At 41.8% G+C, this 15041-nt stretch overlaps 1 protein-coding gene across 2 annotated transcripts in view; it reads left to right on the top strand.

Annotated features, from left to right (window-relative positions):
* Window positions 1-15041, top strand: part of PRR5 (proline rich 5 (renal)) — a 67188-nt gene that overhangs the window by 14594 nt on the left and 37553 nt on the right. For both annotated transcript variants that reach the window (XM_009869260.1, XM_009869259.1), the window contains one exon: window positions 10352-10432. In XM_009869260.1, the coding sequence (XP_009867562.1) occupies window positions 10352-10432 (81 nt within the window). The remainder of the gene's footprint in view (window positions 1-10351; window positions 10433-15041) is intronic.

Genomic DNA, 15041 nt, shown 5'->3' with positions numbered 1-15041 from the left:
CGGCAAGGTTACAGTACGTCGGGCTTCTGCGTTAGTGTGTTACGCAGACCAGAGGTCGCGTTCAAGTAGAAGACTGGAGCGGCTTTTTTTCCCCCGTTGCTGTTAACCTTTCTCCGAAGGCTGATAGCAGAGAGCCTTTCCTGCAGATGGCTCAGCCTTCTCTTCCTTGTGACAGACAAGGACTTATTTCACAGGGTTTGGCTACAAATATGTCTTTATGTCTATCTAGATAGTCTCATTCAAGGTTGATTTGATTTATTTTAGTTTTTAAAACAATTACTTATACACAACTATTAAAATAAATTATTTTATCTGCATAACTATAAATATTCCTGGTTCTTGATATGGATATGACAAAGTCTACTCAGTTTACTCACACTAGTACAAATACGGATCTGCGTGTGTGTGTGCACACACACAAGCGCACGCACTTTCGACAGGGAAAAGTAAGCCCTGATTGTTTCCTCTGCTGTGTTTATGCATTTGATTTTTGTTGCTGTTTGACAAAACACCCATGCAAACATCTTGTTGCGAATGTGTCACTAAGCACAGATACTCAGAAAGCGTTTTGGTGGCACTCTTAAAGATGAGTATAAGTCTCTAAGTCATTAGGAATTATATTCTTATGTCTCTTTTGAAAATGAAATGTTATCTCCTGGGTCGCAGCTTGAAAAGTGTCACTCATAATGTTTTATAATTGTATGGCGGTACAGCTGTAGCAAGAAAAATACCAATGAACTATAGATGCATTTGTTATACTTCATTTTTTGAGGGATAAAATAAAATTATAAATTAACACATCTTCTCTCCCTCTCGCCACTTGATTTGTGGTTTCATGTCTGCATTATGAATTAGTTGCGGAATGCTAGTAGGACACCAAGCACTGAAACTGTATAGGTCACAAAAGAGACTGGGTTTCTGCTCAGATATTTTGCTATTTATATGACCTGAAGTTGCACCTGAGGTCTGGAGGGTGGTGGTAATTAAAGGCTAGATTGGGTCACCTTGGCTCATGCCAGCTGGGACTTCACTTGGCCAGACATCCCATGGGAAGCACCAGGGAGTAAGATACTCCTTGGTCTGAACCAAGGTGACAGAATATGGTCCCCTTTTTGTGATGGTGTGCTGACAGCTTTTGTTGGGAAGGATTAGTGTTTCCAGGTCTTGCTTGCAGGGAAGGCACTGTGGAAGGAGGAGAGCTTCAGGCTTAGTGGCTTCTTGATACTCAAACCAGAGGGTTTTCCTAAGTGAGACAAAGCAAGAGTTTGTTATTTTTAATTCGAGCAGGACAGGTATAGCTTTGGCCAGAACTGGTTGCCCATCAGGGAGCTAGACATATGCACGTTTGATCAAATGATTAGACAGCTGTCCTATTGCCTGAAGTCATCCTGAAGTCACCCATGGCCACAAGTCATCCTGTTGCTGTTGTGTGTGAACACAGGCCTAACCGAGCTTTCCTGCCACGTGTCCCTGCCCACGACAGGGAGGTTGGATTAAATGATCTCTAAGGTCCCTTCCAGACTAGGCCATTCTATGAACTATGACCTATGTTGCCTTTTGCCTGTGCAGGAATCGCCAGGTTATCCCTGCTGTTTTGTGACACATGCCTCCAAAACACCTTGGGCAGGGCTGCTGTTGAGCAGTGGCTACCTGTGCTGGCAAGTCAAGTGGGCATTGGGTGCCCATGCTAACGGCTGCCTAAAGCTATGGCAAGTACTGTGGGTTATGCCAGGTTGCACTACATGGGCACAGGGGAGGCCCTTTAGATATTAATTACTAGTGCAAGGCTTTCTCCTGAATGGAAGAGAGAGTAAAGGAAATTCTTCTTTCAGGCTCAAAAAGGCTTGTATCGTCTCTTGAGTTTAGGAAACTCAGATATTCTACAGAGTGTAAAACTGGAGCTTATCCTGAGGAAAGCCAGAACTTAAATGATGATGGATTAGCTGTATTAAGAAGCTAGCCACTGTAGCTTCTGCCTATCCCCATAGTGTCCCCATCTTGGCACATGTAACAGGGTCTGGTCTTGAGGGAGCTAGTGTTCAGCTCTCCTGGAGACACCATAATGTCAGTGTCACCGGAAACCTCAAGTAGGTTTTGAAAATCATGCGCTATGGAAGGTTTTTTATTTTTCCCCTGCAAAACTACAACATCCCAACAGAGGACTAGTGTGCCGTGCTTTGTTTTATGGGAATATTCCTTCTTCCAAACAAAAGGATTGCCTGTGCCTTTTCAATATTGCCTGTGCAATATCGAGCGTAAGAGCTTGCTGATCAAGGAAATCAAGATGCACCAGCAGAGCTCTTCCCTCTCACCAGGCCTGGCGGTTCTATATTTAAATGTCTGCTGGTTTCTTGCCTAATGCTAGCAGCTGTGCCTGGGTGTATCTGCTTTTGAAAGAGGCTTTGAACCAAGTTCATCAAAAACTGATGTGGCAGGCCCTGCCCCACACCAGACTGCTGATCCCGTGCTGAAAGTCAGCCTTGTGAGGTGGAGCGAGGGTGCTGCCTCTGCCCTGCAGGGGACTTCCAGTGCCCAAACGCTGCCGAGCTGGGGTTTTGTTACTGGAGTTTTCTGCAAGGTCTCTGGTCTGTCACTGTGGGCTTTTTCCGCAGAAGAGCTGCAGTTGGCTGCCCAGCAACATCCCCTCTGCCCTGTTCAGACCAGTCGCAGCCCTCAGGCTGTTTATACCAGCAGATCCTTGCTGCTTTCTGACACCACGGGAGGGCAAACTGCAGGAGCCTAATCGCAGAGTTCACCGTGCAGGGCACACAGAGCACTCAGTACTAGCAAAGAAGGGGTCTTCCTCCCTGATATCTTTCCTTCGCCTCCAAACTAAAATGCTGTACAACTTCTCGACGCTAATCGATCAGAAGGGAATTGGTGCTGAGCTGCTGACTGCTGCCATGCAAATTAGACTTTGTGTCACGGCCTTTTCTGAGCTTGCTTTCCCATGAACCCCAAAAGATGTGTACAGCACCACACCGGCAGTGCACGTTAGCTAGCAACCAAGAGCAACATAGTGGAACAATACGGTTTCGTTACAGCTCACAAAATTTGCATTGGATTAAAATAGCTTCGATTTTTTCACTAGCATTGTCTTCGATTCCTTTTCTTTCCCCTTTTTGTGCTTCAGGCAAAAAATGAGGGCTGACTGCTCACTAAATCAATTGTACTGAGAAACCCAGGGTTTTTAATCTTGAGCTTGCAAGCTGGGAGGGCAAATAAAATCCATCGCGAGGTTTTCATTCTGACTGAGCTAGCACAGACTGTCGAATCACAAGCTGATACCATCTGAGTTATGCTGTGGGAAAGCCTCTAGTAAAAGGCACTTAGAACCTCTTTAGTGTAAGAAAATGGGCAAAATTCACAGAAACATGAAGGAGTGGGAGACAGCAAAGTAAAGGTGAAGAAAGTGAGATGCGTGTGGCATTAGCCAGATCAGCAATAATACAAGGAGACATACAAAATCAAAAAGAGTTTTATGGTTTGGGCTAATTTTCATGGGGTTGTAATAAGCACAATAACTTGATGTAACGTAATTTTTACAGTCATGGGAACCATATTTCATCTTCTAATTAAAAATGAATGTTTTTTTCAGATCACAAGGAGGCTTTTCTAGTGGAGAAAATATTCTAGACCAGCATATTTATCTTCTATTTGGAAATTTTCTTTGCAATATTTAATGTTTGCTTAGAAATATTGTGAAAAATTTCTGCCTGTTTCAGGATCACTTTCTTTTCCCTGAGCCTTCATTTGGAGTCCTCTTTGGAGCATTTGGCCATGTGCATGTGTGAGGGGCACTCAGAGCCAAGCTGTGAGATGTGAGGGAGAGACTGGGGTGAAAGGGAGAAAAGGGTCTTTCTAACTTGTCAAACCACTACTGCACCATGTGCTTCCCTTGACTACAGTAATAGAAAGTGGTGGTGGTGGTGATGGAGAATTGCTGTTCCACATAGCCCTTTAGACATATTTATATTTGCTTGAATGGAGACATAATTGGAAGCCAAAATCTCCTTAGTCCTACACTCTGTAGAGATGTTAACTCTTGGTAACACCTCAGGAAAGTCCCTTGATCTGTATGTCTCAACTTCTTCATATGTGAGAGTAGTGTTTATAGTTGGTGAAGTTAGTGAACTAATGCCTCTCAAACTCTTTGAAGATGGAGTTTTGCAGACCAGCTTATTTTCACTTGTATGATCTAGTGCATAATTGCAGCCTATCCCTCTTTGCAGATTGCTTTACCTTGGGTAGAAACTTCAGAAGCGTAGGTGAACTAGCAGCTGCAAGCTTATTTTGAAAGGGTCAAGGCCTCATGGAAAGCCTGTAGAGTTGCAGCTGGACTGAAGCCGTGCTGAAAATGGGCTCTTCACTATTGGATTAAGCTAATTCAGAAAAATGAGGTTTTATTCTGGAGTGAGGATGTCTTCAGAGAGGTTTTGATGCAAGTATGTCAGGTTAATTATTGTTAATTAGCTATTCCCATAACTGTCCAGAGGAAATGAGCCCTAAGTCACTTAGTCCCTTTTGAAAATGAAAATGTTGCCTTTAACGACCCGGCACTCGCAGGGTGTTATTATTCATACAGCATTGTTTTTGCTTATGGACTTCACCTGGAGCTCTGGAAAGGGGAGAATTTGCAAACACTAAATAAAAAATGCCGTGATGTTTTCACCCATGCTGTTTGCATACAAAGGAAGTGGCTGCTTTAGAGAACCAAAATTACCTGTGTGTTGTGCACGAGTGAAAATGTGGGCCACTCCACCTGCTTTGCCAGGAAGGGCTCAACTGGGAGGGCTGTGGCCATGGTCGAAGCAAACAGAAGGCCAGGATTCAGGCAGAGACTTGCAAGCCCAGCTTCATAGTTGTTCTTCAGCTCTGTGAACAAACTGATTCTGACCTGGCAGAAAACACTTTCAGTCACAAGCATTTTTCCTTCTTGGCTTCTTAAAAACATCAGTGAAAAACAGAGGTGGGTGGTACTTAAGTGCTGGAGGGAGCTAGCCTTCCACCCACTGAAGGCAGCGGTGACTGAGTGGACAACTAGCAACTCAAGGGAAACGTGTTTTGGTGATATCAAGCTATACATAGGCAGTGGCTTTCTATTATGCAAAAATCAGAATAATAAACCCCACCCTCCCCGTCTTGGCACTCACACTGTTAGGCTGGTTGGGAGTGCCGTCAGCAAGCACTCAGCTTTGTGCTCTGGGGATTTACGCCTTCCATAAGCAGATGGTGGGGACGCTTTGCACTGTGTGTGCTGGAGCTGCCATTACCCACAATTCAGGAATATTGAGGAGTCCTGGAAACACTACCTCCTGTGGAGAATGGGGCAGATCTCAAATGAGTAATCTCTCCAAAGAGGTGAAGTTTCTTAGGCTGATGGGTTGATTTTTGTTGCTATGAGTGCCTTCTTCATTGTAGGCAGTTTTCTTCTGGCATGGCCGCTGCGGGATAAATAAGTACAATGCGTTGCTGGAGCCATCTGAAATTTTTGTCTTCTTTCTAAAAGCACCCCTCCCTCCAAAAACCTACTTTCTGCAATTTTCTGATCCTGATTTCCCTTCTTACAGCCAGCCAATTCTAGCCATGCTTTTCTCTTCCCTGCCTACCCACTAACCTGCGGGAAGCCTTCTCCCAGGCTTCCTTCTGCCCTGCTGCTGGTCTGTCCAAATGTCTTCTTCTAGCTATAGTCTTCAGTCCAAGAGTGACCCATTGCATATGTTTTTTATGAAAAAGTGCCTGCACAACATATCTTAGTGCTTGGACTCAGGTTAAATAATACTGTCACAGCAATTTACCCTGCTTCATACCAGTAGAGGAGCTGACTAATAAATTAGTGTTGTGCTCTCAAGAAATGCCATAATCCCATAACTCAAAGGTTTGCTTTTTTCTCCCAGTGTAATGGTGGCTGTAGCTTGTTTCAAAGGTTCACTGCAGAGGTACACAGAGCTTCCAGGTCCCCCTTGTTCCAGCAGAGGATACTGGTGGGGGAGTGTTAGAAAATGCTCATCCTCTTAAATAGGAGAAAGTGCAGGGCTGCAGTAGGAGGTTACATCTGCCCTTCTGTGGAAGATGTGCCTGTTGGTACAATACAGCAAACCAGAAACATTTATAACCCAGGACACACAGTGTGGGGTCCAGTCTTGGTTGGAGACTGGAACCTTAGTAAGGACTGAGCACGAGTAATTCAGGAACTGACCTTTTTGGGGTGTTCTTCTGGGCTCTTTTTATCTCCTCTGTGGCGCTGTGTTTTTGCGCACACATTTACGCACGTGGCATTTAAAAGGAAGGTTTGGAGTAATATTCAGTGCGAGGAGTGCACTCATTATTCAGTTGCATGTTGTAGAAGAGTTACAGAAGGGAGGTTGCAAGGCATTTTCAGTTCAGATTAACTATTAAAATATAAGTTTAATTACATCCATTACTGACTTAAGCCTCAGTGGAGGCTGGTTGCAGGCACAACTAAAGGTGATCCAACCATCTCAAGCGTCCTGCAGGACTTCTGCGTGTAAGCAGCAGCTCAGATTTTCTTTACACCAAAAAGATGTACCATTTTAACTAAACCCTCTTAAACAATCACTCATAGAAACTGTAGCATTACTTTAATTTAAGAAAGGGTTTGGTTTGTTTTGGTTTTTTCCATTAGCTTAAGGTAACTAAGAAGGTTTAAGCTAGCCTTTTATTATCCTGACACCGACAGCATCCTGGTTGTCCCAGCTCCTCTCAGTTGCCTCTTGAACAAGTGTGAGGGGCCAGATGGCAGTGGCATTCCCGTGTCACCTGCTGCCTGGATTTGCATGCCTGCACACAGAAAGGAAAGGCAGGTGGTCAATGTAGCAGAGCCAAGACTTGTTTTCCAGATAAGGCAGGTGTCCCCTCACTGAAAGGGAGATCCCAGGCAGATTAAAAGGTCACCTCTAGGATGTTTTATGTAGGTGCAGTTGTACTACACAGGCAATAACTTAAATGCTCACAACCTGTCCCCCTTAGTTCTTGTTAAAAAACTTGCTCTCTCTCTTTTTTTTTTTTTTGAATAATAATATACCTGTTAAGCTGGCAAGAGAAAACCTCCCCCTCGTTTAGAAAGGAGTGACAGAGAGAAGGAGAGAGAGCACATTGGCTTTTAGGAGAGAGATTTAGTCATTCCTCTCTGCAGAATGCTGGCAGGGAACATTGCAAAGTTCATTTCCGAATCAGAAGGGCGTGTAAAGACTGCTTGTTTTATTCACTACATTAGTCGTACTTCACATATTACTCATAATATTAAAATACCCAAGTCTCTTCACTGTATACCAGAGACATTTAGCTGCCAATTTTCAAATAATCGTAAATTGAGTGTGTCTGTTTGAGCCAGCCAAAATAAGCTAGGTTAGATCATGAATGTATGTCTGTACATGTGGGTGTGGGGGGAAAAGAGGGACCACAGTGGCAGGGAGAGTGCTTAACACCTTGGAAACGTTATCCTCTTCTCTTTTTTGCTCCTTTGACAATGGTTCCTATTTTTATCTGCTTGTGCAGTTCTCCACAGCTGGTCATATCCTTTACCTGCCACTTTTAATTTCCTTTTTCCACACATGAATGTGGCTGAGCCTTTCTAACAGTGCATCTCTTTGCTGTTCAGCCTTGCTGTGTGCCTGCATTTCGAATCTCTCAATGAGCATCGGGTTTACCTTCCAGCCCAGTCTTCCGCTCCCAGCAAGCATTGAAAGTCGTTGTCTTACCATGGACCTGGGAAAGTTTAATGTGGATGCCTGAGGTTCCCAGGTACACTCTGCTGCTGCCTGGCATCGTGCCTGCAATCACGTCCCTTTGCGGTGGGACCAGCTGCCTGTGGCTGGGTCTGGCTCTGGAGCTGAACCCAGGCCAGAGCTGACCAAGCTCATCTGCCGGTAGGAATCAAGTTTTCTCTTTCTGGAGACCTTATAAACAGATATGGCCATTAGCTCTTTTTTTCTCAAGACAGAGCAACTCCAAATCCTGACACTTCCAAATCTGGTCCTGGTTTTGCTTACCAGAGCTCCAAAGCTGGGTGCTGCTCTATTGCACAAAAATCCAGTGCAGTGTGAGCAGGGAGACATCAGCTGCAAAACCCTGAAAAACAATATTGTGGAGTCACTGGTAGATCCCCAGGAGGCATAAGCACGCTGTAGCTTCTCGTTCTTGGAACGTCTTTTCAGTAGATGTTCTAGGGGTGAGATTCAATTCAGTGGTTCCTAAATACACCTTCTGAGCATCCGTAAGGCTGGCTGTTGCTCTTCTTTGCTCCTGCTGAGTACAGACCAGGAGTTGGCTTACAGAGTAAGAGGCATCCAAGAAAGATTTTGGTCTTGTGTTTTTTTGTAATATGCCTTGAGATATCATCTCTCCTTCTCAGGTGCAACCTCAAATAGGAAGAGTGACATACCAAAATCTGTATTTCCCTTTGAAGTTAGTAGGATTGTGAGGGAAGAAGGAAAAAACAATGGCAATGATGGCATATAACACTGCTATTGATAATCACAGTCATTGCTTTTGTTATGATTTTCCTAAATATATTTTCAGATACCCTTTAGTGGTGAATGTCATCATCTTTATTTTACACATGGGATAGCTGAGTCAGACAGAAATGAAATAGCTTGCAGTCACTGCCAGTGGTGGAAATGGTCATTTCAGTAAAAACAGTCATATTGGGAAATCAAGTAGCAGTAGTATTAGCAGTGGAGTGAACAGAACATGCTTTCTTGTGTGTTAACATCAGGAAGTTAAAGCATCAGTGTGTATCTTGAATGAAGGCTGAGCTCACCCTGCAGTATGTTCTTGATCACTAAAAGATGCTCCTTCTACGGCAGATGAAACCTTAAAGACCTTAATGTTTTGGGACTTCCAATCCATAGTTAAATGTGGTAGCAGTTGCCAAGCAGTTCTGAGAGTGGAGGAGGGGGGATGAGCTGGCAGTTGGAGGGACCATGTAAGTCTTCTTTCTTTTTGGAGTCAGACTGTGAGGCTATAAAAGGTGGCCCTGTGTTGGGGAAGATGAAAGAGTCTCCCTTCTACTCCTTTCTACTAATGCTGGAACAAGTTTGGTTTCACCTTTCACTGGCATTTCTTTACCTTTGTCCTCAGACCTAAGCTCAGTGATTTAGGCCGATGTGTCATCACAATAATTGCATCAGGTGTATTTCAGGAGCATTTCAGAGCTTCAGCTTGAAGCACATACTCATTTCAAGTAACCCTTTGAGGTGCAGTCTTGTTAAGTTCATGGGACCAGTAAGCAACCCTGCTAAGTACGTGTATTGCCAGGTACCTGCAGCACCTGGCAGGCTTTTGCCATTTAGCACCCTAGAACTTACAAGGCTGGTGGCCACACTCCCCAGGGATGGGCAGCATTGGGTATGTGACTTTCTGTTGAGCTAGCGAATTTTTTTTTTTGGCTTGGTCCTATCTTCGGCTGTGCCTGATTGCAGCAGAAAGTCTCAATCTCAAAGCGCCATCCGCTTGCAGAACAGTTAGAAATGGCGCTGAAAATGGAGTATTTTTGCAGGACAGATGGTTGGCCTATGTAGAGAACATTGTTTCCTTTCTCGCTGTCCTCCTTAGAAACTCTAGAGCTGTATTTCTTTCAGCCACAGCCTTGGTTTTCCTTTAACTAAAGCAAGAGTGCAAGTCTTTGAGAAATGAGTAAGTGGTAAAAGGAAACAGTCTTTGTAGCCAATCGCCCCTTTTCTGTTGTTTCATTTTTGAAAATAAATGCGATTGGTTAAATTTATTTAAAATTCATAATTGTCCAGTGTTTCTTTTAATTTTTTTTAAACAACTAGAAATTCTTAAGATTACATTATAGTTAAGGAATGCTATATTTGTGGGTTAAAATTCACATATAGATGCCCCACCTGAATAAATGCTGATTGTTGATAAAGAAATCAAGCAACCATAGTTCAGACAAATATATGCCAACAATGCTGGGAACATCATCACTGATCTCATAGTGAAGCTGTTAATTGCTTCTGCGGTGAGCCATAGAGACAAAAGTGTACTTAAAAATACTTCAGATATTAACGTGTGAATATATTAAAAGTTATATGTAATATACTTAAAGTACCTAAAATACATAAGCCTAAATTTTACGTAATTGCTGCTTTCAGGTGTGCAACTGTTGAAGTTATTGAGGTGGAAGAAATAAAAGAACTGATTTTCAAAGATATCATCTATTTTCTAGGCAATAATTCCCTTTAAGGCCTCTGGGGTACCAAAGTCATCTATGACTTCTTAAAAGGTTCTGCAAGTGTCTGGGGAGAGATGTTAGGCTTAGTGTGGAAGTGATATCCTTCTAAAACATGATCAGCTGCTAATGATTACTAATATCCTCTTTCAGTATCCACAATGGAGTAATAGCGGTGTTCCAGCGTAAGGGTCTCCCAGACCATGAACTTTACAACCTCAATGAAGGAGTCAGGTAAGAGACTCGACTCTACGCAAGGTGTTATTAGCCAGCGTGCACAATACTGCACTTGCACTTGAAAGCTTCTACAGGAGTATTATGTCTTGGGTTTTTTCCCAGTGGTAGTTTCAACCAGCACAGTCAATTTGGCCTCAGTGACAGTTGCTGATGGTGTGTGTCAACACCTCGTTGTAGCGAGAGCTACAGCTCCTTCTACAGGGGAGGTACTCAGCTGCAAGGCAGATGGATTATTTCAGAGTCTGTCTTGACGTACTGGATTGAAACTAAGGAAGGGAGAAGTTGGACCCTCTAGTAATACAGCCCTATTCCACTACAATGATGCTGTCCTTTCCATAGGTGCCAGGCCTAGCTCTGATGTGCTTCCCTTGCATCCGTGGAGGATATAAATCCTCTTGAGTGCTCAGTGTGGCTACAGCAAGAAAAGATGTCCTGCCTGGTCATGCCTTACATATAGCTTTTCCTTCTGCACAGGCTGAATATGCTGCAGATGTTATAAAGTTGTCTTGCTAGCACAATGACATGAGCAACACAAGTTTAAGGTTCCTGTTTTTTTCTCATACTCTGATGACACTGTTTGTGACAGACTAAATATAGACTAGTGATATGTATAATGGGAACTTTTTGTCCTGAAAAGAAAATAAGAGAGAAGATGAAAATCCTACCATTCGAGATTAAAGTTATAGTTGCAAAGAAAAGTTTACCAAGAGATAAGTTGTCATCTGGATTTACAGCACTTCACTTTTTACTACTTTTTTCTAGCCCTTTTTATTACTTAGTAAACCCTCTCTCACTGACAAGGGCAAGGTAGCAGATTTCCTTTTAGAAACTTGTCCCAACACTTTGAAGAATAAGTGGTGGAAAAGAAGCTGCACTTACAAAAGACAGACAGCTTGTGACATTCCCTGGCTGTCTTCAGATAAGAACCTTAGGGGTTCTCTTTCACTTGCTGCTTATTCCCAGTCTATCTGGACACTGGAGTGACAAAATTCACAGAATATCCAAATATTTTGGGATTATCTGTCCCAGTCTGGAATAGCTGTCCCAGTCTGGTTCATTTAGTGATGGGAATATCTTCAGAGAAGTCCAGGCAAATCACGTTTGGCCTGTGTTCTCACTTCTCCCCTCTGTCTTTTTGAAATTAAAAGAAATTTATTCTCCAGTTATTTCTTACTTCTCTGGGGAGAAAATGACATACAAAGAATAGCTTTTCTAGGATGGCTGTCAGCTAGCATGATCCATCAATCATTCTGAGTTAGTTATTGGAATAATGGTTGATTGTTATTACTCTGAGTGCAGTTAGAGTTCTTCAGCTTTATCTGAATGACAAGAATGGTAATTCTGGGCTGAGATTTCTTGGACCAATGCATTTGCCTCAGGATTCTCGTCTGCTGGTGAGGGGTAAAAGAGGAAAAATTATATGCTGATGTGACAGAGACAAATATAATCTTGTATAAAGCAACAAATAGAAGATAGGTAAATAGATGTTATTTGGTCAATTGTGCCCAGATTTTGCTTTCATTCATCTGAGTATAAACCCTGCACTATCATGATGCTTGCTAATATATTAAGTTGTGTTGAATTTATTGCAACATCCCACACAACCAAACAGGCAAGATGACTACAAATAGACTGTTTTATATTTTTTTCCATAGTATGAAGGGTTTTCATGCCACTTCATAGGCCCATTTCTGTTTGTTACGGTAAGGATAGCACTGCTTTCTTGTTATCTCAGCTGAATGCTCAGTTTTGCTCTGCTTCAGGAAGAACATCACCTGGTGACTCATACCTGAGCTGATAAATATTGTGAAACCGAGACCAAGATAGAAAGCTGCTGTCGTAAATGAGGCACCAGCAGCGTAACTCTCCTGGGATGAGTGAGCATTTGACGAGATGCAGCATGGCTTTTGAAACTGGTTCTGGTCTACTGCTGCTTTGAGGTTGTTCCCTCTTGCCTCCAACTTGGCTGGAACAGCCTTCTAATTTCTTGCCAGAAGCTGTTCTCCCTCTCCGTGACAACTCTGAGTTTGTTTTTGTGAAGCTTCTTGTGTGTGTCCCACTTGCTTCATTCATAAAAAAAAAAAAGAATGAGAAAACTGCGAGTTGGTGAAGAGGACACGACAGCCAGAAGATCTGTCTCTAGAAGAGAGCATGGTAGTGGTATTTTCTAAACATTCCTATTCACACGTCCAGCTACGGCCTTTTTCCAGAAACTCCTGCTGTGTGCTTCATTTGGCTGCTGACCACAGTTAGTTATGTTTTAGGGCCTCCTAACTATTTGCAGTCAATGTCCTTTTGCCTCATTTATAGCCAGCTCAAAACCTAACTAAGAAATTACTGATTTGACACATACCAAAAATGTCTGCCTTACCACTATTGTTATTTAGTTCAAAAAAATTGTCTTTGAGTGAATATTGTTATCTATCTCCCCCACAAGTACAGAATTAAAAGAATCGAATAGCCATTACTTTCACTGGGCAGAATTTGAGTGTGGAAGCTTTTAGGTACAGGGCTAGTATCAGTAATTTTTTTTAACAGTTACAGGACAGTAAAAGAAGTTATTTTATCACTTTAATTAGAGCAGATTCTGGGATTCTTTTCATAGTTAGAATCTGAATATCCAAGTTGACTCACAGATCAAGTGTAAATATTTGAACAGTTAGGTTATGCCCAGAATATTTGCACATCATCGTTTTAACTCAGGAATGTCAGGTATATTCAACTACTGTATGTCACATACGTGGAAACAAATATGTGTAACTTCCTTTTTTGAACACATATCTTGAGGCTTTGAACCCTGATTATGTATGCGCTGATTCTTTAAGAAAACATTACTGGGTACAAATCTGTACACTAACATTTACTTTTCTTTTAGATTTGGCTAATGAAAGCTGCTGCTCATTTACACCAATGCCTTTTGGCACCATTCTTGCATTCCTCTGGCATTAGAAAGTGGCCTTAAGTATAGAGTTGCATAGTGCTCAGAAGCTATAATACCAATAAAATCAGTGTGTGATTTCAGTCTCTTTCATGTTGCTGCTACTCCTGAATAACTCTGCTGAAGCTAATGAAGTGCAGTAAGATGATGAGAAGATACTCTGATAACAGGGAGTATTACTAGTGTATGGCTTGTACGTTCCTTCTGAGCCCTTACTAGATGATTTAACAGGAGATTGATTCAAAAGCCAGGTAATAAAAATCTGTATGCATAAACTTACTCTTTAGTATCTCTCTTCGTGCATGTGTGTGATAGTAGTAATCATATAGTGCTTTTTCCTCTTTAATTTCATGTACTGACTGTCATTTCAAAGTGTTTATTTACATCACTCATAAATCAAGGAAGAAAAAGAAGGGAAGGGAAGTGCAGTGGAAGCAGGATGTCCTGTATTAAAGCTAATACATATTTATAGCTGCCTCTCCTCTGAGTTTCAGGATATTGATTTGATGCAAACAAAGCACATTTTAGTGGCATTTCCTCTTTTGGAGCAAGAGTTGAAACCCAGTAAAATCACTTGTTTTCATTTGCTTCATTTAACTTTATTTAACAGATATTAATACAGTGTTAGACTTTACATTCTGAGTAATGTTCCAGGAGTTAATTTCAAAATGCACCAAAGAAACAGCAGCAGGAAGATAGAAAAAGACAGTCAGGAGCTATTTTAGCATATTTTATGTGAATTTATTTTATCATCTGAATTTATTAAGTCATTAAACAGGCAATGATGACCTGATACCAATGACACACAAGCTTTTAAGAGAGCAGATTGACTAGCTTCAAAATCAGATGCACTTGAAATAAGGTCTGCTATCTGATCAGGGATCTCTTTTAGGTTGGATCAGATTTTTACCTGGATTTCACTATGATGTTTACATATCTAGATAATGTCATTCAGTAATCTGAATTATCCATGATCTGACAGGTGACAAAATAACTAATTCTTGTTAAAGGAAGTTAAGCAAGGATAAAAAAATAAACCACTTAAGCAATGTCTTCAATCCTTTTTTTTTGTGGATAAGGGTACAGAAAACATCAAACACCAGTGTTCTGTGGCCTGAGGACCTCACTATTCACTAGAAAATAATTAAGTAGCATGAAGTATCTGTATTATTAGGTATTCAAAAAGCAAGACACATTAACTGTGCTGTCAGTTCTTCTACCCTGTAAACAGAGATGCTAATGGAGCCACAGTACTTCTTGGTGTGATGCAGTCCAGTGCATAAAATGAACTACAAGCTGGTTGTTTAGTTCATTCACAGCTGAGAAATTGGAAATACGGTGATATTTTGTTTTATCAGGGGGCTAGTTATTGGACAAGTAGAAGATAATTTTGTATTTCCTGCCCTAAATACCAGGAATTGTCAGTAGAACCTAAAATATGAAAAGGTATTTGCAAATCACCTGTTCAAGACTGAGGAATGCAGGACTAGACTTCAAAGAGGTGCTAGCTTGAGGAGAGGATAGAAAATTAAGCAAGACCTGTCTGCATAAAGGGTTTGGGGGTTTTTGTGGGTTTTTTTTAACAGTGGCATAAAGAGATATCTGGGAATAAATTGACTCTATCATGGAAGAATTCAAAACAGCAGATTTCTCATTATTTTAACCTAA

The sequence above is a fragment of the Apaloderma vittatum genome, unplaced genomic scaffold (genome assembly GCF_000703405.1).
Source record: "Apaloderma vittatum isolate BGI_N311 unplaced genomic scaffold, ASM70340v1 scaffold16985, whole genome shotgun sequence".
NCBI lineage: Eukaryota > Metazoa > Chordata > Aves > Trogoniformes > Trogonidae > Apaloderma > Apaloderma vittatum.
This window is presented reverse-complemented; position numbering and strand designations above follow the sequence as displayed.